Raw genomic sequence first — 21,275 nt, forward strand, 5'->3', positions numbered from 1 at the left:
TGAGAGAGAAAATCTAGTTCAAAGATAAATTGTGTTATGTTATATGGCAGCGCTCTGTGAAGTTTCTAAAGCTATGCTTGTAGGTATCTGCTCAGCTCAGCCTACTCTAGCAAGAATTGAGGAAGAATGTTTTTATAACTCTGATTTGCATTAAAAATAAATTTTTTTCTACTATTGTCTTGTGATCACCCAATTGTTTGGAACATTTTGATTTATAGTCTCATGGGTGTCACCCATGAGGACCCTCCTGGCACCTAAAGTCACTGTGGGGAAAGATATGGGGGATTAGTGTTTTCCACTGACAGCTAGTTGTATATCTTGGAAGGCAGCTCTACGTGATGGAAGAAGGCCTGTGGGCCTGTGAGTCTTGGTGATATTTATTAGTCATCAGACTCTTAAGTAAGTCACTTTTCCTGTAATACAGGGATGGCAAACTCTGGCTCTCGGAATTGAAGTTTGTTCACCCTCCTTCATGGTTGCTATAAGGATCAAATGGAAACTGCATTGTGAAGTGTAACGAGCCATATGCATGTGTATATACACATACACACTGTATACATATATATGAGATGATACCATTTTGAATGGGCTAGTATTATGTTCAGCTGTAATTAACAGGAAACCTTACTAATAAGGACTAACACATTGGGAGTAATTGTCTCACATGATAGGCAGTTTATGGCTGGCATAGCTACTCACTAGTGCCATTGAAGGGCCCAAGCTGTCTCTGACTCTGTTTTCTGTTGCTAGAGTGTGTTAGCTTTCCTGCTCGTGCTGGCTGCCCCTGGAGGTGGTACCGACATCAAAAAGGGGGATGTTTTCCCACAAACCTCTGGCTTACGTAGCATTAGCTGGAACCATCACATGGCCATTGCTGGCTGGAAGGAGTCTGGGAAGCCAAGTATTTTAGCTGAGCTTATAACCACGATCAAAACCAAGGTCTGTAAGTAAGGAAAGGCTGGATTGAATGTTCATTAAGGAGCTGGCACTGTTGTGTAATTGCTTACATTAATTTTTTTTCTAGAATCTATGTTGAGTAAGAGACTTCCCTGTGTGATTGGAACTTGCAGCTTTATTATTAGTCGATATCTGTTCTGTCTGCTTTCTGTAGCCTCTGAAGGCATGCCATGCCTCAAATACCATTCCACATCGTCTTCTGTGTTTGAAAAGATAAGGATCTAGTTTCAACACAAACGAATAATTTGCCTAAAGATACAATGAGGGGTCCACAAACCTTTATAGCCGTTGAGAAGGAGGTAGCTAGAACCCAAAGGGGATACCCATATGGCTGATAGCCTCATTACAGGATGTGTGTCCAGTACCTTCTGTTACTTTATTCCCCACATAAACCAGTAAGAAAACAAGCCAGGGTTAACAAGGCCCTGCTTTTTTTTTTTTTAAAGACTTCTTTAAAGTTCATGAGTACTGAAGCATTCATGGCCGTAGCAGGCTCAAATGCCCAAGTGCCTGTTTGAATATAGATGGTATTTCTTGCAGAAAATTGTATTGTGAAGACAGTTTGAGGGATGACCACACCTTTCCTCCCCTGAAGCAGCTGCATCGGGTAGTTGAACTGTTACACTCTTAACAGCTTGTGTGCCAGGGGATGGCGTGGGAGGGGTAGCTGCAACTTTCAGTCCTCAGGCAGCTTGCGCTGTGCTCTCGCTGCAGGGTGTAGAGGGCTGCCAGAAGGAAAGCTATCAGGTGGAATGCAGGCCCGGCGTAGACGGTGCCACAGGAATTACATATCATCTTTTAGTGTCGTGACTCCATACAGAGATCAAGGAGACTGCTTTTGTGTAATCCTTGTAAAATGCTGCACAATGCCATGCGTTCGTGTGAGGTATCAGTCACAGTAGTTAACCAGTGTTGTGTCTGAGAGGCAGCATGGAGAGGGCTTGTGGGACCTTTAGCACATCGTGGTTTCCCCATCTGTGAAGCAAGATGCTCTCTGAACCAGGTTCCTTCTGCTTTGAAGGTTCAGTGAAATTGCCAAAGAACGTGACTGTGGGAGCGGGGTGGGAGGGAGTTGCTGAGTGGTGTTAGATGGCAGTTCTGTCTGGGAGGAGCCTGCTGGAGAGGGTCGGAAAGGCGACTGTCGGGACCAGGCTTGGAGTTTGGTGCCAGCAGAGACATCCTCAGCCTAGGTTTGGTGGGACTTGATGCAGGTGAGCACAGGTGGCTGTGAATCGGACGGTGGCTGAGCCAGACGGCAGGAGAACAGGGAGGAGTGGAAAGGAAAAGAGGCAAACCCCCACTCCCATTCAGGGAGTCTGTCGGAGGCAAGGTGGAGGAGAGAGGGAAGTCAGGAGGGATGATGAGTATAAACCCATTCAAGAACCGCAGGGGCCTTTGCTGCCTTCTGCCCGATTGTTTGAGCCCATGGAAGGCCATTCCTCCCATGCCATGTCAGCAAGTCCCTGTCTTTTTTGGATTCATTTGGTCATTTAACCAATACGTATTACGTTGCTCCTCTATGCTGGGCGTTGGATATGCAGCTGTTAGCAAATCAGATAGGGGTTCGGTTCTCACAGATTTGTGTCCTTGGTCGGGGTAGGGGACCAGACATATGGACTGACCCATCCTGGGTCCTCTCAGGACCTGGTGGCTGGCCGCTTCTCCTTTTTGATGCTTCGGTGTACACGGTGCCCTCACTTGGAAGATATTTCTACTCCTCCTGACTGTTCCTTCACAATCTGTATTAAAACTCACATGGATAAATAAATTCTTTTTCCGGATGAAGCCCACTCTGTCTTCCTCCACCTCCCAGTGTTGACACCCAGACTTCCGTTTGCTGTGTCCTGTGATGCATATGGGGTAAGCCTTTCCCAGCGCTCTTGCCTCCTGTCTTGGATGCAGCTGCAGGCCTGGGTTGGGTTTTATGAGAATTCTCCCGCTGTACACAGTTCTGTGCTCTGCAGAGGTTGCTGGCGGAGCACCTGGCCGTGACTGAGACAGCAGCAGAGGCGTTGGAGACTCACTGAGGCAGTCCAAATGTAGGCGGGAGCCGCCCCTGTGCAGGGAGCCCCATTAGAGGAGACTTCGACGTCACGTGTTAGAATGCAGCAAGAGACACGGGAGGCTGAGACTGCCCAGAGTCGCACTGGATTTAGAGGCGGGGCTGGAATCAGAACTAGGGAATGGGAACAGTGCAGCCAGAAACTCCCGCAGAGTCGTCATGTAGGCGTTTGAAAACGTTTGAAAAGAACAGAGGTCTAAACACCAAAAACCGTCAGGCACAGCCCGTCCTTCCCCACTGTAGCTGTGAGACAGAAGGCGTTTCAGTGGCACCAGTCCAGCCTCCTCACGTCTTTGGGGAAGGGTCGCCGTGCCCCACTTTGTGCTTCCCTTAGCGTGGTCCCTGGGGCCGTTGCCTGCATGCTAATGTTGGGACACGTATTGAGGAGAAGCCAGCAGCTCTGCTTTTAATTCAGTAAATCTCACATGGTCTCTTAAAAATCAAAAAGCAGACAAAAGTAACAGGAACAGCAAAAATGTATTAAGCTGGGGAAGAGCTGCTTTTTCAAATCAGATAATTACTTTTAGAAATTGTCCTCCGACATGCTCCTCCCCGGTCTCCGGTCCCTTTTCTTCACCCCTCCCCGGGGCCTCTGAGTTCCTCAGGAAGTATTTCCAGTATGGGCTGTGGGTTGCTGCAAGGCCTGGGGTTTTCTTGGCAATAGGCGCTTTGCCACATGGGCATTTGACAATGCGATTTTGCAGAGGGCCCATTCATCACCTTGCTACTAGCCCACGCAGGAAGGGGAGGCTAGACTCAACCTGTAACAGAAATGTGTACACTTTGTTGTGTTTATTTCCTGACTTGGCTTAGAATTGTGATGATGATCGTAAGAGCAGCCTTTGAAGTAAAGGAGTCTGAGCTGCCCGTACCCCATATGCCCGTTGACTGACACACACACTCACCAACATTGAGCACCCCCACCCCCGAGCACCGTGCCCTCCTCTGGTAGGTGTACTCATCTCTACCTGCCTTGCAATATTTGTATTCTGCCGGGTTCTGGCCCTGGCTCTGGACTCTAGTGTCCTGACAGGTAAAGTAGGTAGGGAGACTGGGCTGAATTAGTGGTGTTTGCACTTTTTTTCCTTTGTTTTCTGGAACTTCTTTTCCAAATGAAATCTTAAAGGGAACCCCAGAGGAACTGCTGAGGCTAAGCTGAGCGTGGGACCATCCCCCAGGCATCTCCTAGAACCCTAAGACCCATCAGAGGAAGGGTCTGGATCCCAAGGACTGAATGTGTTTATTCTGTAGTGACTTGGAGCTTAACATGTTACTATTTTACTTAGTCTCTCTCCTGGACGTGTTTTAGTTTACGGACAAAGCTCTGTCTCATTGGTGCTTGTGCCCTCAGTGCCCGGTGCTTGATACATGATAGGGAAACCAAGAGCTGGCAATCTGCAGTCATTTGTACCTTCTTGCCTCTTGACTCAAGAGGCTGCAGTGAGCTGTGCTCACACCACTGCAGTCCAACCCTCAGTTTGAGACCCAGTCTTAAAAAGAAAAAAAAAAAAAGTGGGTACTCTGTTCCAGGCTTGTAACTCTTCTGTTGCCAGCACACCGTCTTGCCTTTCCCAGTCAGAACCCTAACCGTGAGCCGTGTGTTGAGTCTCCTGGCCGGAGCCTAATTACCCTGATAGATACGCAGCGGTGGTTTACTCATGCCACACCCAGGATACTTCCTCAGTGTGTTCTTGAAGCCCTTCCTACCCTGACTGTGGTCAGTCAGGTCAGAACCTGCCTGCACAGTGCAGGCCCATCCTGCGGCATTCAGGACGTTGATGTCCAGGCCCCCAGAGCCCAGCACTCCCTGTTTTCTGCTTTCTTTGCCAGTGCTCAGAGACCTCTACAGAGGCCTGTCCTGTTGACTCCGATTGTGTGCGCATCTGATTAGGAACGAATTTTTCTTGGCTGGGTGCAGTGGCTTACGCCTATAATCCCAGCACTTTGGGAGGCCAAAGTGGAAGGATTGCTTGAGTCCGGGCATTTGAGACTAGCCTGGGCAGCATGGCAAAACCGTCTCTACAAAAAACAAAACAAAAATTAGCTGGGCATGGTCGTGCGTTCCAGTAGTCCCAGCTACTTAGGAGGCTGAGGTGAGAGGATTGCAGGAGCCTGGGAGGTTGAGGCTGCAGTGAGCCGTGTTCACTGAGACCCTGCCTCAAAAAAAAAAAAAAAAAAGAGAGAGAGAGAGAGAAAAGACTTTTTCTTGAATATCAGTGGTCAGCAGTCAATTCTGATTTCGCAGAAAGAGATGGTATTGATACAGAGATACATTAAAAAGAAGTGTAGATCAAATTGATGGTTGTAAAGTAATACTAAATTCTGTTTATAAGCATTTCCTATCTCAGAGAGAATATGCCATATGGCAGGTGAGAATTCTACCACTGAAACACCAGTGCAGATTATGTCATTTGGAAGAATACAGAGTATTTCTAGTTAGAAATGTTTTTATTGGCCGGGCATGGTGGCTCACACCTGTAACCAGCACTTTGGGAGGCTGAAGTGGGTGGACCACCTGGGGTCAGGTGTTTGTGACCAGCCTGGCCAACATGGTGAAACCCTGTCTCTACCAAAAATACAAAAATTAGCTGGACGTGGTGGCGGGCACCTGTAATCCCAGCTACTTGGGAGGCTGAGGCAGGAGAATCAGTTGAAACCAGGAGGAGGAGGCTGCAGTGAGCTGAGACTGCGCCATTGCACTCCAGCCTGGGCAGCAAGAGTGAAATTCCATCTCGGGGAGGGAAAAAAAAAAAAGAAATGGTTTTGTAAAAAAAAAAATTTAAGTAACTTTTTATTACGGGAAATTTTAAACATACACAAAGAATAACGTAAGATTACCTCCAGTTTTATTGGGTGGTTTCAAAAATAATTACCCTCTTGTTTCACTGATAACCCGCTTTGTTATTTTGAAGCAAATAACATGTTATCTGAAGCAAATATTAGTATGTATTTAAGTAACAAAATATTGCTATTTTGAAGTAAATCCTGAACATCAGCTCATTTCCACCTGAAATATTGTAAACGCTTACATTTTAAAGATGTGTTGCGACGTTTCATCATGCTTTAGCATCACTGTTTGCTTGTGAATTTACTGAACTGCTATTCTGTGATGTGCAAACTTGATTTTTTTCAGTGTCACTCTTTACAAGTATTAGCAAATATATTTGTATTTGTATTTCTCCCACTTTCTTAGAGAAAAGGGAGCCTTGTGTAGGGTCATCTGCACTTTGCTCTTCTTACCTAACAGTTTATCCCGGAGATTGTTTCTTATCAGTAGAGGTGATTGGCCTTTGATGATGGGTTTATGGTGAGGGTTATTCTTCTGCAATACTGGAGGAAAATTCTAGCCTTTGCTTTCTCTGAGCTAACACCGTTAATATCTGGTGGTTTGAAGCACGTCACAACCTTACTTTGAGAAACATGGATCTATTTAGATGAAAATGGTTTTAGAACACCAGAGTTACCCACAGATTATGTTTGTAGGTAGTGTGCGTTAAAAATAAGAGTATTACATGGTTTAGATTTTTATATAGTATATCAAGTCAGTGTTTCATGTAGGATGTCAAGTTTTGTGTGGAAGCTTTGAGCAACTGACATTTATTTGCCTTTTTTTTTTTTTTCCAGATTTAATTTACCCAGACCCAAATGCTTCTGCAGAAAAAGCCAGAAATGTCCTAGCTGTGGAGACTGTGCCTGGAGAGCTGGTGGGAGAACAGGCCGCAAGTCAGCCGGCCCCAGGGCAGCCGAATGCCATTAATTTTTACTCTTTGAAACAGTGGGGCAGTGAGCTCAAGTGAGTCTTTGGAAAGCAGCATATGAAACTGAAAATGGGTTGTTTCTGATAACGTATGTGGTAATTTTATAAACGAAGTCATAAAACCGTCTTACACCGAGGAAGGCCTTTGTCGTTGACGTCATGCTTTCCCATAGATCATTGTGGTTTCAGCTTGTATGACATGCTTATTCTATGTCTGACACTATGCCAGACATTTTCACACCTACGGTTTAATTGCTCGGCTCTGTGAAGTAGGTCATATGGCTGACATTTTACAGAGACCGAAACTGGCCGAAGGACAGTATGTGTCCGAGGTCACAGTTGTGTCAGGCTGCAGAGCTGGGGCTTCTTGGGCCTCGGGCCGAGCCTCCTCTCCAAGACGCTGGGCTGGCCAGGTCCTGTGCTCTGGATTTCCAGTCTCTGTTTGTGCATGGGCTAGTGAGAGTAGAGGTGGGTTGGTTTTTTGTTTGGTTGGTTTTTATGAGATGGGGTCTTGCTGTGTTGCCCAGGCTGGTCTTGAGTACGGGCTCAAGTGATCCTCCTGCCTCAGCCTGTTGAGTAGCTGGGACTACAGGCGTGTGCCACTATGCTCGGCTTATTGTTGTTGTTGTTGTTGTTTTTCTAAAGAAGAGTTTTATTGAGATACAATTCACACACCATACAATTCACCCGTTTAAAATGTACGATGATTTTTAGTATATTCACAAATTTGTGTTACCATCACCATAATCAATTTTTAAATGTTTTCATCTGTATAAAAATAAATCAAGTACATTAGCAATTCCTTCTCATTCCCCCAACCCCTTCTCATCTACAAACCTGTCAGCTGTAGGCAACTCTTAATCAACTTTCTGTCTCTAAGAATTTTTTTTTTTTTTTTTTTTTTTTTAGACAAGGTCTTGCTCTGTTACCCAGGCTGGGGTAAAGTTGTGTGATCATAGCTCACTGCAGTCTTCAACTCCTGGGCTCTAGCTATTCTCCTACCTCAGCTCTTGGAGTAGCTGGGACTACAGGTGTGCACCACCGTGGCCAGCTAATATTTTGATTATTTTCATAGAGACAGGGTCTCTCTCTCTCTTGCACAGGCTGGTCTTAACTTCTGGGCTCGAGCAATCCCACCTTGGCTTCCTGACGTGCTGGGACTGCGTGAGCCACTGTCCCTGTTTTATGCATTTGTTTATTGTGGACGTTTCATAATATGGCACCGTACATACCTTTGTGTCTGGCTTCTTTTACTTAACATAATATTTTCAAGATTCATCCATATTGTAACAAGTATCAGTGCTTCATTTCCTTTCATGGCCAAATAATATTCCCATACATGAATGTGTCATATTTTGTTTACCCATTAGCTGGGTGTGGTGGTGCATGCCTGTGGTCCCAGCTACTTAGAGGCTGAGGTGGGAAGATCGCTTGAGGCCAGGAGGTCAAGGCTGCAGTGAGCCGAGTTTACACCACCGCACTCCAGCCTGGGTGACAGAGTGAAACCCTGTCTCAAAAAAAAAAAAAAAAAAAAAGGAATTAAAAGAGAGAGAGAAAGGTTGTAGTGGCAGTGCATTGTGGGAGACTTGTAAGTTTCTTGCTGTCCTGTAGAGCCCAGGCCAGTGGTCACTATGCAGTTGGCCAGCCGAGCTCCATAAGGGGTCCCACTGGTTTTTCAGGATGGGGCTGGGGTGTTCCTAGAAGCTATCCAAGGACACACTGTTTAAGAAGCAGCTTCTTTCCTGTAACTGCTTTCTTTTTTTGTACCCTTGTGGTTGAATTCAGTATGATAAAAGTTATTTTCTGTGTGTTTTTAGTTCTTAAGGCATAGGTTTATATTGAAGCTGAGTGGGATATATAGGAGATATATATAGGTTACATTGGAGCTGAATGGCAGAGGTACTGAGCCCTCAGAAGACCAGCACTTGTGAGGGTGATCGCTGTAGTGAGCCCTGCCTTCCTTCCTCATCCTGGCTTGTGGCCACAGCCCCACCCTCTTGGTCCTGCTCTTCTCCCATCCACCTGCTTTCTCCTGTTTTCGATCTTCAGACAGCTCTGATCATGTCATCGCCCTACACCAGAAGCATCGCTAGTAGCCCTCCACCTGCAGGTGCAGCTCCAAGCTCCTTGGTCTGATATTTGAGGTTCTCACCTTGCTCTGATATTTGAGATTCTCACCTTGGTCTGATATTTCAGATTCTCACCTTGGTCTGATATTTGAGGTTCTCACGATACGATTTTGGTCTCTTCCTTGGGCAGCTGCTTCCTGGCATTTGCACTGTGCGAGCCTCGTGTTCTGGCCATTCTGTGCCTTCCTCGTCACCCCAGAACCTCTGCTCACCATGTGCCTGTCTGCTTGGTGTGCCTTGTGTCATATGATTGAGTCTCAGTCATTTTCCAGCACCCAGGGGAAGGGGAGGGGCCAGCCAGGAGGCACAGTGGGGCTGCCTTCCCTGGGTACCTGCAGCTAGAGAACCACTGGTTTCCTCTCTTTCAAAGTATTGGGCTTCCCAGTAAAGAAAGGGATCTGTGCTCCTAAAAGTGTCAGAAAACCACTGAGAGCCTCCCTTCATTCTAAAAGGTTGAGGCTTAGAGAGGTTAAGTGGCTTGCTCAAGATCACATAGCAAGTGTGTGGCTGAGTTGAAACACACGCCCAGGTCTCTTGACTGGGGACCCAGTGCTCCTTTTGCCTTTCATTGTAAGAACACGTTTGGGGCACGTTTTGTTTGCCAGGTTTTCATACCTAAGGTGCGTCATCTGCCTTCAAAGTGAGATAATGGAATGAGGTGGAAACAGACCTGTAACACTGGGTGCTTTCCACGTCCTTGAGCATAGGGTGATGACTGAGTGTCTCCTGCCTAGGAAAGTGAATGCCTGTCACTTCCTGTCACAGCTGACAGATCACGTTCAGGGTGAAACATCACTAGGAGTTACCTTCTGTCAGCTGTGCCTTTGCCCTGTAACATAGTGATTACGAGCCAGGCTGCCTGAGTTCACCTCCCAGCCATGCCATGTAGTAGCTGGATAACTTGGGCAAGTTAATACTCTGTGCCTCCATTTCTCATTTGTAATATGAGGATAGTAATCTTACATCATGAGATTGATAGCATGATGATGAGTTCATACATGTAAACTGCTTAGGACAGTGCCTGGCACTCAGGGACTACTAGGTGAGGGTTAGTCGTTGCTGTTGCTGGTGGAGGCACAGCTCATGACAAAGCCGTTTTTCACAGGTTTGTGGGACCACTTTCTACAGACACCAATGCTTATTCATTGGCACGTGAATCTTAAGTGTTTGTGGGTTTTGTTTTTCTTTCTTTCTTCTTTTTTTTTTTACTTATCTCATGCCTTATGAAGTTTTAAATATAATGCTTTAGGTGCATAGACAGACTTTAATGACTGTAGAGTAGATTCCTGTATTTTAAATGTAGATTCCTGTATTTTAAATGAATGGCTCAAAAATTGTGTTTTTTAATGCACTCAAAATGCCACCGAAATTAAAGTATAGTCAAGGCTTAAAAGATAAATGAAGGTTTGTTGATTCGTTTATCGTATAGTTGAAACTCTCCTAACTAGCTCCCCTGATGAGTTTCCTCACTGACTGCATGAGACCAGCGGGCCATGTCAGGACACCCATGCCTCTGCTCCCCCAGCTGAGCTGCACAGCTACCAAGAATCAGCTGGGTTTGTTCCTCACTGGTTAATGCCTGTTGTACTTATTATTGTAATTATGTAATTTAATGAGATATTTACTAAACCCAGGAAGTATGAAAAGAAATTGTTCTAAGAAAAATTAAGCTGAATGCTTAGGGCAGATTTGATAAAAGTGAGTCACTGAAAAAATTTCCATGAGGATGTGGGTCACATGGTTGTGAAAAATCAAATAAAAAAAATGTAAAAGCCTGTAAGATTTTATGCTTAGATTGTTTCACAACTGTTAGGTCTTGTTCCACTTTTTAATAAGAAACAAAACAAAATTGGGAAAGTTAGCTGATGTGTTAATGGATGTGATTTGCCCAGGAAAGAAAACAGAGAACTGCAGTTAGTATCTCCAGATTTATCCCCCTCCCCTCCCCTCCCTTCCCCTCCCCCTGCCCCTCCCCTCCCCTCCCCATGCCCCTCCCCTCCCCATGCCCCTCCCCTCCCCTCCCCATGCCAGCCCCCTCCCCTCCCCTCCTCCTGCTCCACCCCTCCCCTCCCCATGCCCCCCCTTCCCTCCCCCTGCTCCACCCCTCCCCATTGCCCCTCCCCTCCCCATGCCCCTCCCCTTCCCTCCCCATGCCCCTCCCCTTCCCTCCCCCTGCTCCACCCCTCCCATTGCCCCTCCCCTCCCCATGCCCCTCCCCTCCCCATGCCCCTCCCCTCCCCTCCCCATGCCAGTCCCCTCCCCATGCCCCTCCCCTCCCCATGCCCCTCCCCTTCCCTCCCCCTGCTCCACCCCTCCCCATTGCCCCTCCCCTCCCCATGCCCCTCCCCTCCCCATGCCCCTCCCCTCCCCTCCCCATGCCCCTCCCCTTCCCTCCCCCTGCTCCACCCCTCCCCTCCCCCCCATGCCCCTCCCCTCCCCATGCCCCTCCCCTTCCCTCCCCCTGCTCCACCCCTCCCCTCCCCTTCCCATGCCCCTCCCCATGCCCCTCCCCTCCCCATGTCCCTCCCCTCCCCGTTCCACCCCCCCTCCCCTCCCCATGCCCCTCCCCTTCCCTCCCTGTGCTCCACCCCTCCCCTCCCCTCCCCTCTCCATGCCCCTCCCCATGCCCCTCCCCTTCCCTCCCCCTGCTCCACCCCACCCCTCCCCATGCCCCTCCCATCCACTCCCCATGCCCCCTTCCCTCCCCCTGCTCCACCCCTCCCCCTCCCCTCCCCATGCCCCTCCCCCTCCCCTCCCCATGCCCCTCCCCTTCCCTCCCCCTGCTCCACCCCTCCCCTCCCCTCCCCATGCCCCTCCCCTTTCCTCTCCCTCCCCTCTCCTCCCCTCCCCTCCCCTCCCCTCCCCTCCCCTCCCATCTCTTTCCCTTTCCTTCTCTCCCTATCCTTTTCTCTCTTCTCCCATTTTTTGAGACAGGGTCTCTACTTTATCACTCAGGTTGGAATGTAGTGCACAGTCTTGGCTTACTGAACTTCTAACTTCTGGGCTCAGGTGATCCTCACACCTCAGCCCCCCAAGTAGCTGGAACTATAGGCACGTGTCACCATGCCCAGTATCCCAGATTCTAAGAAGAGGCTTCAGCTGGCCTGTGTCAGTAGACTGGCAGATGAGTGCACATTTACAAACACCTTTACAGGTGCATGTGTTTCTTTTAAGTTCCTTTTATATGGATTCCTGGTTTAACCACATTTTTCATGTAACTTATCAACAGTCCAGATCACACAGGTGAAGAAGGAACTAGGTCTCTGCTGAAATTCTGGACAGTCCAGGTGTGAATGTGCATGCTCAAGGGTGGGAGTGTGCAAGCATTAGTGAGAATGCACGTGTGTGAGCACACATTGGGAGCCCTTGTGGCGGCTCCGTGTATTTCCAGTGTGTGTGGGAGGTGTGCGTGGCTGCAGTGCCGACAGCAGTCAGCAGAGCTCTGCAGCTTTGAGGCCTGGACTGTGTGCCCATCTCTGGGTGCTGGGCTGTGCCTGATGTGTGACCTCTGGCTCCTGGGGTCTAGCTCTAGTTCTGTTTAAGAGTGGGGTCACAGCCGGGCGCGGTGGCTCAAGCCTGTAATCCCAGCACTTTGGGAGGCCGAGGCGGGTGGATCACAAGGTCGAGAGATCGAGACCATCCTGGTCAACAAGGTGAAACGCCGTCTCTACTAGAAATACAAAAATTAGCTGGGCATGGTGGCGCGTGCCTGTAATCCCAGCTACTCAGGAGGCTGAGGCAGGAGAATTGCCTGAACCCAGGAGGCGGAGGTTGCAGTGAGCCGAGATCGCGCCATTGCACTCCGGCCTGGGTAACAAGAGCGAAACTCCGTCTCAAAAAAAAAAAAAAAAGAGTGGGATCACATCGTGACTGTTGCAGTCAGTCCAGGTTTTGGAATCCTGGTCCTGCTAGTTACTGGATGTGTGATGTTGAGTAGTGCTTTAACTTCTCTGAGCTTTATTTTCTCCACTAATAAATTGTATGTGTGTGTGTGTGTGTGTGTGTGTGTGTGTGTGTGTGTAAAGTAAGCCTCTCCCTCTCTGCATGGGTCAAAATGTCAAGGTTATGAATAAGAACTGCCTGGCATACTGTCATTGTAAGTGCTCAGTAAATGGTGTCTACACAACCCAGGCCTGCTGGCGTTGCTGCCACTGTTGCTGCCTGGACTCTTTTGAGCCAGTAGATAAAGTGGGTCTCCACTCCTTGAGTCGGATGGACAGGGTGCCTTTCTCAGGGCAGGCCCGTTTCTCAAGGCCGGTCCGAGGGCCGAGCTGGCTGGGAAGGTGTGCTCACCCTTCCAGGCCTGCCGCCTCCTGCAGGTCTTCTGTGGGCCGTGCCGTTGGCCTCGCTCTGACTCTTTGCTTTTTTGCTTCTCTCTTGACCCCCTCAGGCCTGGTAGAAAGAGTTATTTGTGAGCATGGTAGGGGTTCCCAAGCATCTATCATGGTTTTAATGTCTAGGGCCGTAAAGTTGTGACAGTGACTCCTCTCTTCAGCCCCAGTTCACAGCAGAGGGCCCAGCCCAGCCCAAAGCAGGCACTTACGTATTTGGTGAATTGGGGGTAGTCGTTCCTGTCCAGGAGCCGTAACGTGGTATTCGTGATTGTCCTTGTTGGAAGGCACAGCTTCTGTCTGCCCTGAAAGACGGGGCGTGTAGTCACCATGCTGCCGCCCCCACGCTCATGTTTTTTAAGCCAGGCCTTCTGGAGAAGGAAGGCGACTTGCTCTTGGGCCGGTGGAGTTTGAGCAGTTGCAGGAAGTCGGCCCGGCTGTGTGTGTGTCGCCGCGTCGGCGCCTGGTCTTCTCTGACAGCTCCCGGGAGCGTCAGGTTGTGCTTGGCGGTTGTGACCCAGCCGTCGTCCTGGTCTCGATCCGTTCACACGCTCCCAGGGCCCCACCTGTCAGAAGGGCCGCCGCTGCAGGACACCGTTCCGTGGAAATCACTGCGGTCAGGAGACGCGCAGTGGCTTTGGCCTGTAGACTCAGAAACCAACACCATGACACCATGGGAAGCCAAGGCTCTGAGAACTTCAGTGTCTTGTCCAGGGCCATTCAGGGAGCAACTGGGCCGTGTCTCCTGTTGTTTTTAGCGTCGGGCGCTGAGGAGGGGCACGTGTCCATATTCTCTGCCGGTCCTGGGTCCACCTGTTGCAGGGATCCAATTCTAAGGGATCGGAGTCAATTCAGTCCACTGGCTTAGCCTTTCAGAGGCTTCTCATTGCCTTAGGCTGAAGACTGTGCTTCGGAACATGGCCTTCAAGGACCCATGGGGTCTGACCCTGGCATTTCTTCTGCTGGAGGCCCCCTTGACTTCTTTCGGTTCTTCAGATGTATCGTCTTCCTGACAGGCCCCGCCTCAGGCTGTCCCTCTGCAGGGAGGGCTCTCTTCTCCGGTCACGTCTGCTCACTCTTCAGAGAGGCCTTCCTTGTTCCACCCACTCTGCACTGCTGTGCCGCGCTCTCACAGCCCTCACCACCACTGGTAGTTTCTCTCTTTCTTTGTGTACTTGTCTGTGGTCCAGCCCCCTTGCAAGGCTGGGAGCTCCCTGGTGGCAGGGGCCCTGTCTGTCTTGTGGTTTACGCCAACACCTCCCACTGCCTGGCACACGGTGGGTGTCCAGCACCAACTTGAGGAAGAGTGATGGTTTTGCTGTGAAGATGAGTTTTGGCTTAAAGGGCTTGAGAGATGGAAAGGGACAGGCCAAAGGGAGCTGTGAGTGCCAGGACAGCCGTGCAGAGGCACAGAAGTCAGAGCAGGTGTGTCTCACAAGTGCCGGGACAGCCGTGCAGAGGCAAAGAAGTCAGGGCAGGTGTGTCTCACAAGTGCCGGGACAGCCGTGCAGAGGCAAAGAAGTCAGAGCAGGTGTGTCTCACAAGTGGCATGGGTTCAGGTGCCAGGACAGCTGTGCAGAGGCAAAGAAGTCAGAGCAGGTGTGTCTCACAAGTGGCATGGGTTCAGGTGCCAGCGGCATAGGGTTCTAAGTGGGTGAGGATAGAAGAGGAGCTGAGGAGGCCGGGGAGCCCCAGGGTGAAGGAGTGGGGGTGTCTGCCCTTTGGGCAGTAGGGAACCCGTGGAGCTGTACGTGTCAAAGTTCGACAGTAAGAGTATCATTTCTTAGCTGTTTGGTTTCTTTGAGGCTGTGCGTGTTTATTAGGTGTTTGCTCTACTGTCTTAGAAGGATGATGTACTCATCTGTCCAGGTAGATGTCCAGAATATTTTGGAAAGGGTCTTTCTGATGACACCCTCCCAGATCCTGAGGACCAAAAGACATCGTATGAGAAGCAAATATATTCTAACTACGGGCGTTAATGCTCCAAACTTGAATGCCAGCTGAGGCCTGGACCACAACAGAAAGCAGCCTCTCTAAACCCGTGGTTTGCATGGCATAGCTTATTAGAGTGACTGCATTCATTTGCTCTGGCTGCTGTAACAAGTGACCATAAACTTGGTGGCTTAAAACAATACGTGTTTATTCTTTGATGGTTTGGGAGGCCGGAAGTTCAAAATCAGCTTCACTAGGCCTAAGTGAAGGTATCAGCAGGACGGGTTTCTCCAGAGGCTCCAGGGCAGAGTTGGTTCCTGGCCTCCTCCAGCTTCTGGTGGCTGCTGACATTCCTTGGCCTCTGGCTGCCTCGCTCTGATCTCTTCTTCCCTGGCCACTTGTAGTCTCCTCTTCTCTGGTTGAATCCAGTCCCACTCGCTACATAACCGTGTTAATCCATTTGTGAAGACTGAGCCTTCATGGCCTAATCACCTCTTAATGGTCTCACCTCTCAATACCATCACAATGACAATGACATTTCAACATGCGTTTTGGAGGGGACATTGAAACCATAGGAAATGACCTCTGGCTTGCAGGCCTGTCATCTGACAGCTTCCTTATTTGGCCTGCTTTCCTGCTTGTGTGTTTGTACTTTATTGCAAAAGACATGCATGCATACAAAAAGAAAAACCAACCATTGCTGAGGGGTGCACAGTTACAAGTGAATGTCCTTCTAAGTCCACTTCCCAGAAGTCTCCGCTAGAACTGAAGGTGCTTATGTCTGCACCTTGAACTTTGCCCTGTGTGTATGCGACTTACACAGAGGGATGGAACAGTATCCACTATGTCACCGCAGAGCTACTTCCGGGACTTAGAATTCCACTCACTCTTCCCTCGGACTTGCCTTCTCTGTATTTACCATGTCACGAGGCCCACTTACACGAAAGCTGTGCTCTCACCTGCAGCTGCGTCAGGAGGCGTCGGCAGTGGTGGGGCGTGTAGGGCCACCTGCCATGCCCCTTTGAGCTGAGACATCATGTAGGCACTTATCTGGAATGTCCGAACTTGCTAGTCCTCACTAGAGCTCTTGTTCTAACAGAATTCAGTTATAGGAATGTGCCCTAATTTATTTCAGCTGTTTCCTAGCCACGGACATCTGCTTGCTTCTACTTTTCTGTCATTTCAAATAGCATTGTTCTCATATCCTTGTACATATGTCTCTGTGCCCTTGTGAGAATATATTTGAGGAATTAATTTGTAGAGGAGGAAATACTGAGTCAGCTTTATTGGGATGGCTACTGCCAGTCAGAGGAAACCCCCACACACAACCTCCTCCCTGCCCCCCAACCTTCGTTTCCCTTAACAGGGCCCGTCTCTGGAGGGAGGGTGGGAGGGAGGGATCAAGGGAGCTGGAAGCCGTGGTAGCTGGCTCCCTCGTGTGCACAAAGTCCTGTTTGCAAACCTCCGCCGGGGCAGTGTGGTCTCCATGCTGAAGAGGTTGTAGTGTTATCTGAAACCTGGCCGTGCAGGCGGTTTGTGGAGGAGTTAACTCGGAAGAGATTTGATGGAACATTTCCCGATAATTCTGTCAACTTGTAAATTCTAGCTGGTTATCAGAATTCAAACGAATGTCGAGCAAGTTACTACTGTTTTAGTTAGACATTTTAAACCACGCAGTCTTCCATCTGAAATATGTAAACCTGGAAAGAGGTTTTCCTCATGATTCAGATTGCTGGTGTTTGTTTTAAAAAGCTCAGGCTGAACGCTAGCCCCAACAAGGTGCTGTTTTGCTGCTTGGTGGTGCCTCACTTCCATTTAGATCAGAGCAGATGAGTGTTCATAGGTGGGCACCTGGCACAGTGCCTGGGGGAACACAGAAGGACCTCCCAGAGATCTGTCAGATGGGACTGGGGTCTTTAAACAGCAGGTACTGTCATAGAACAGCCTCTAACACCAGCTAAAAAAACCCTCCGTTTAAACCAGCTGTGAACTCTGCAGTGGAGAGCACAGGCAGGGCACGTGGTTGCCACCGAGGCCTCTGTGGGCCAGAGCAGATAGGGTAGTGTCTGAGAAGTCTGCACTGTAATGATCCCCTGTTGCACAGTCCCAGAATTGGGCTTTGCCACATAAGAGCAAAAACAGGAATTGGCTATATACTGTTTCAGCTTCAAGAGGCTTTCAGGTTTTGAGCCTGATTCAATTTCTCTGTTACCCAGGACTTGGCAAGCAGCACCACAGCCCCAGCAAGGCTGTTCCCCAGCTGCAGGCTGTGTGCGACGGGCCCTGTGACAGGCTGGAAACGTAAAACCACAGTGGGAGGAAGGAGGATGTATGGCGGTTCTAAGTCACTGAAATTACTCTTTTTTCTCCCCGGGGCCGTGCGGGGGTGTCCCTGCCCTGATTCCTGTTTCCTGCATTCACCCTTGAGGAACCAGCGCCCAGGAGCACAGTTGGACGGCTAGGGCAAACGGCAAGGAGAATTTAACCCCTACAGTTGACGGTGGTGGTTGTCACATGCCACCCGGGAGAAGGCTGCCGTGAGGTCCTTGCCATAGGCAGGGCCACCGAAACGTCACGGTGCGCTGGGTCTGGCGGTGCCACTGCTCTGTGAAGCGATGAGCCAGTGATGGCAAAAAAATGAACAAAAGTATAGCCAGCATTTCTGAGAGTTTTCTTCTGAGCAGCCGTTTGAAATAGCTTTCTCTACAATTTGGTAATTTTTATACAATCAGACTTTATACAGTATTTTGGTCATTGGATTACCAAGGGGAACCGACTAGGATCCTTCTATGCAGTTGTCTATGAAGATGTGTGGCACAATGCCAGGCTCTAGAAGAGACTTAGGACATAAATAGCACGTGCAGGGTGCTTTACATCACTGTCCAGCTCCCTGTCAGTCCTAAGTAAAGAAGCTACGAGAAAGCGAGTATCGGTTCCAAACAGGCCTAATTGCTGGTTCTTGGTGACTCTGTGTTAAAGCAGTTGGCAAAAGGCCGTGCATTCATATACTGTGACAGTGTGGTGAGAACGTAAGTGTGCTACGTAATTTCTCTGTATTCTTCTGAATGTTTAAAGAACAAGTAAAAAGGAAAAAGATAGGCTTTAAAAAACACAGTGAGAAATGACTATCTTACATGAGACTATCATCTGATTCAGACTATATAAAGCCACTTTTCCCTCCTTGCCTTTAATCCACCGAAGAAAACAGCAGATGATACATTTCTTCCTCCTCCTTATTTATTTGCATGTTTATTTTAATAACTTCATTGAGTTATAATTTAACTCCAATAAGTTCACTTATTTTAGGTGAGTAGGCCGATTAATTTAAGAAATTATACACAGTGGTGTAAACACCTGCATAATCAAGATAAATAGAACATTTCTGCACCTTTAAACCTTCTGCCACGCTCCTTCACAGTTGATCTCTTCCCTTAATCCCTGGCCCTGGGCAACCTTGGACCTCCTTTCTGAAACTATAGCTTTGACTTTTTATATTTTTTGAGATGGAGTCTTGCTTTGTCACCAGGCTGGAGTGCAATGGCGCGATCTCTGCTCACTGCAACCTCCGACTCCCTGGTTTAAGCGATTCTCCAACCTCAGCCTCTTGAGTAGCTGGAATTACAGGCACGCACCACCACACCCAGCTGAGTTTGTATTTTTAGTAGTGATGGGTTTCACCATGTTGGCCAGGATGGTCTCAATCCCTTGACCTCGTGATCCGCCTGCCTTGGCTTCCCAAAGTGCTGAGATTACAGGCGGGAGCCACTGCGCCCGGCCAGCTTTGACTTTTAAAAATTTTTATATAAATGAAATCATACTCTGTGTAATCTCCTGTGGGTCTTTTTTCACTTAACGTAAGCTTTTGGAGACTTAACTATATTGTTTGGTGTTTTCATGTTAAATTCCTTTTACTGCTGAGTAGTGTTCAGTAAGTATGGATCTATGAAGTAAGAGAACGTAGGCCACGTGTGTGTGCGTACAGATAAGGTGGTTCATGTGAGCACGCCCTCTCCTCACCACTCCGCTTACTGACTGCTCAGATGAATTCAGATGTCTCTTCACAACAAACATGTACCTCTTAACCTTTTGACAGTTTAACTATAAAAATTGGACTATTCCTTTGTTTCTTTTGCAAATCAGGGTTATACTTAAAACTTTAAATATTACTTGTATTAGGAAATTTGATTATGGCATGCCTTGGTAGTGTTTTTCTTCATGATTCTTGTGGTTGAAGTTTGTTGAGCTTCTTTTGTCTGTGGATTGATAGTTTCCATCAAATTTAGAAAAGTTTTTGGTCATTACTTTTTCACATACATTTATTCCATCTCCTCCCCCTCTCCTTCAGTGACCGGCCCATTGGTCCATCCGTCCATCCTTGCGTTGTTTCTTTTATCAGTTGTCTGTTTCGTTTTAGGCCGTTTCTGTTGCAGGTTCATCAGATTCACTAGCCTTTCCTTCTGCAATGTCTAGTGTGCTCTTGTTCCCATTTAGCGTGTTTTTCACCATAGGCATTGTAGTTTTATCTTTGGAAATTTGATTTAAATATTTTTTTAAAAAACATCTTCCATGTCTCTAAGGTGTTCATTCTTTATTCTGGCTTCTAGAACATCAGGAATACACTTACAACTTTTAGAGTCCCTATCTGCTAATTTTATCACTCGTTGTTTCTGGCCTGTTTCTGTCGATTGATTTTTCTCCTCATTATGACTTGTCCTTTCCGCTTCTTGCCTGCCTGTTCGTTTTTAAAATTGGGTACCAGATAGTGTGAATTTTACCTTTTTGTGTGCTGGATTTTTTTTGTATTGCTAAAAATATTCTTGAGCGTTGTTCTCCGATGTGTTAAATGACTCAGAAACAGTTTGATCCTTTTGAAGTTTGCTTTTAAGCTTTGCTCAGTAGCATGAGAGCAGACTTTAGGGGTAATGTCGGCAGCCTTTCTGAGTACTCGTTCTGATGCCCTGTGAGTTACGGGGTTTTCCGCTCTGACTGGTGAGACTCGGCACTGTTCCTGGTCCTGTGTGAGGCTCAGGGATTGTTTCCTTTGCTTCTCCCAGGTGGTTCTCTCCCTGTTCTCAGATAGCTTTCTTACGTGGAAGCCCCAGTCAGTACTCAGTTGAAGACTTGGGGGACCATCTGAGATCTCTGACACTCCCTCTGTGCAGCTGTCTTCTCCCTAGTACTCTGCTCTGTGAGCTGCAACTGCCCTGAGACTCCCCACTCTATCTTCTCAGCTCAGAGAGATGCTGGGCTCCTCCTGGGTGCCCCTTTCCTGCACCCCGGCTTGGAAACTCTCCAGACACTAAGCTGGGCTTACCACATTGGCTTTCCCTCTCTCAGGACCATTGTCCTGTGCTGCCTGATAGCCAATGTCTGAAAACCATGGTTTCCTTTTTAAATTTTTTTCAGTTCTTTAGTTTTCACTGGGAAGGGTAAATCTAGTCCTTGTTACATCATCTTCACTGGAAGCAGAAATCTCAGCCTACTTGTTAAAACTTTTGATAAAATGCTTGTAGCACACAGGCAAGTTGTATTGATTATTCAGATAGCCATGATTCATTTTTATAGTTTTGTCATATTTCTACTGCATTTTTAAAAGCAGAAGATTACTAAAATCCTCTCTTTCTCTCTTTTCTTTTTCTTTTTTTTTGGTGACAGTGTCTTACTTTATTGCCCAGGCTGGAGTGCAGTGGTGCAATCTCCGCTCACTGCAAACTCCACCTCCCAGGTTCAAGTGATTCTCCTGCCTCAGCCTCTTGAATAGCTGGGACTACAGGCACGCGCCACCACACCTGGCTAATTTTTGTATTTTTAGTAGAGATGGGGTTTCGCCATGTTGGCTAGGCTGGTCTCAAACTCCTGACCTCAGGTGATCCACCCACCTCAACCTCCCAAAGTGCTGGGCTGACAGGTATGAACCACTGTGCCAGGCCAGATCCTCTCTTCTGGATCCCATTCTTCTTTCCTTTTACAGAGGTTGCTAATATTCTGTATTTGATCATTGTCATTTGTGTGTGGATTTAAAAAAATGGTTTTACTACATATGTATGTGTCCATAAGTAGTCTCTTTTATTAGTATTATCTGAAGATATAAAACAGTATCATGCTGT

The 21,275-nt window shown here is 48.1% G+C and overlaps 1 protein-coding gene across 3 annotated transcripts in view; it reads left to right on the forward strand.

The window, feature by feature from the left end:
* Positions 1-21,275, forward strand: part of TBC1D2B (TBC1 domain family member 2B) — a 79,819-nt gene that overhangs the window by 25,213 nt on the left and 33,331 nt on the right. For all 3 annotated transcript variants that reach the window (XM_074392594.1, XM_039469260.2, XM_074392593.1), the window contains exon 3: positions 6,644-6,812. In XM_074392594.1, coding sequence (XP_074248695.1) covers positions 6,644-6,812 — 169 coding nt within the window. The remainder of the gene's footprint in view (positions 1-6,643; positions 6,813-21,275) is intronic.

This window comes from Saimiri boliviensis, chromosome 2 (assembly GCF_048565385.1).
Source record: "Saimiri boliviensis isolate mSaiBol1 chromosome 2, mSaiBol1.pri, whole genome shotgun sequence".
Lineage (NCBI taxonomy): Eukaryota > Metazoa > Chordata > Mammalia > Primates > Cebidae > Saimiri > Saimiri boliviensis.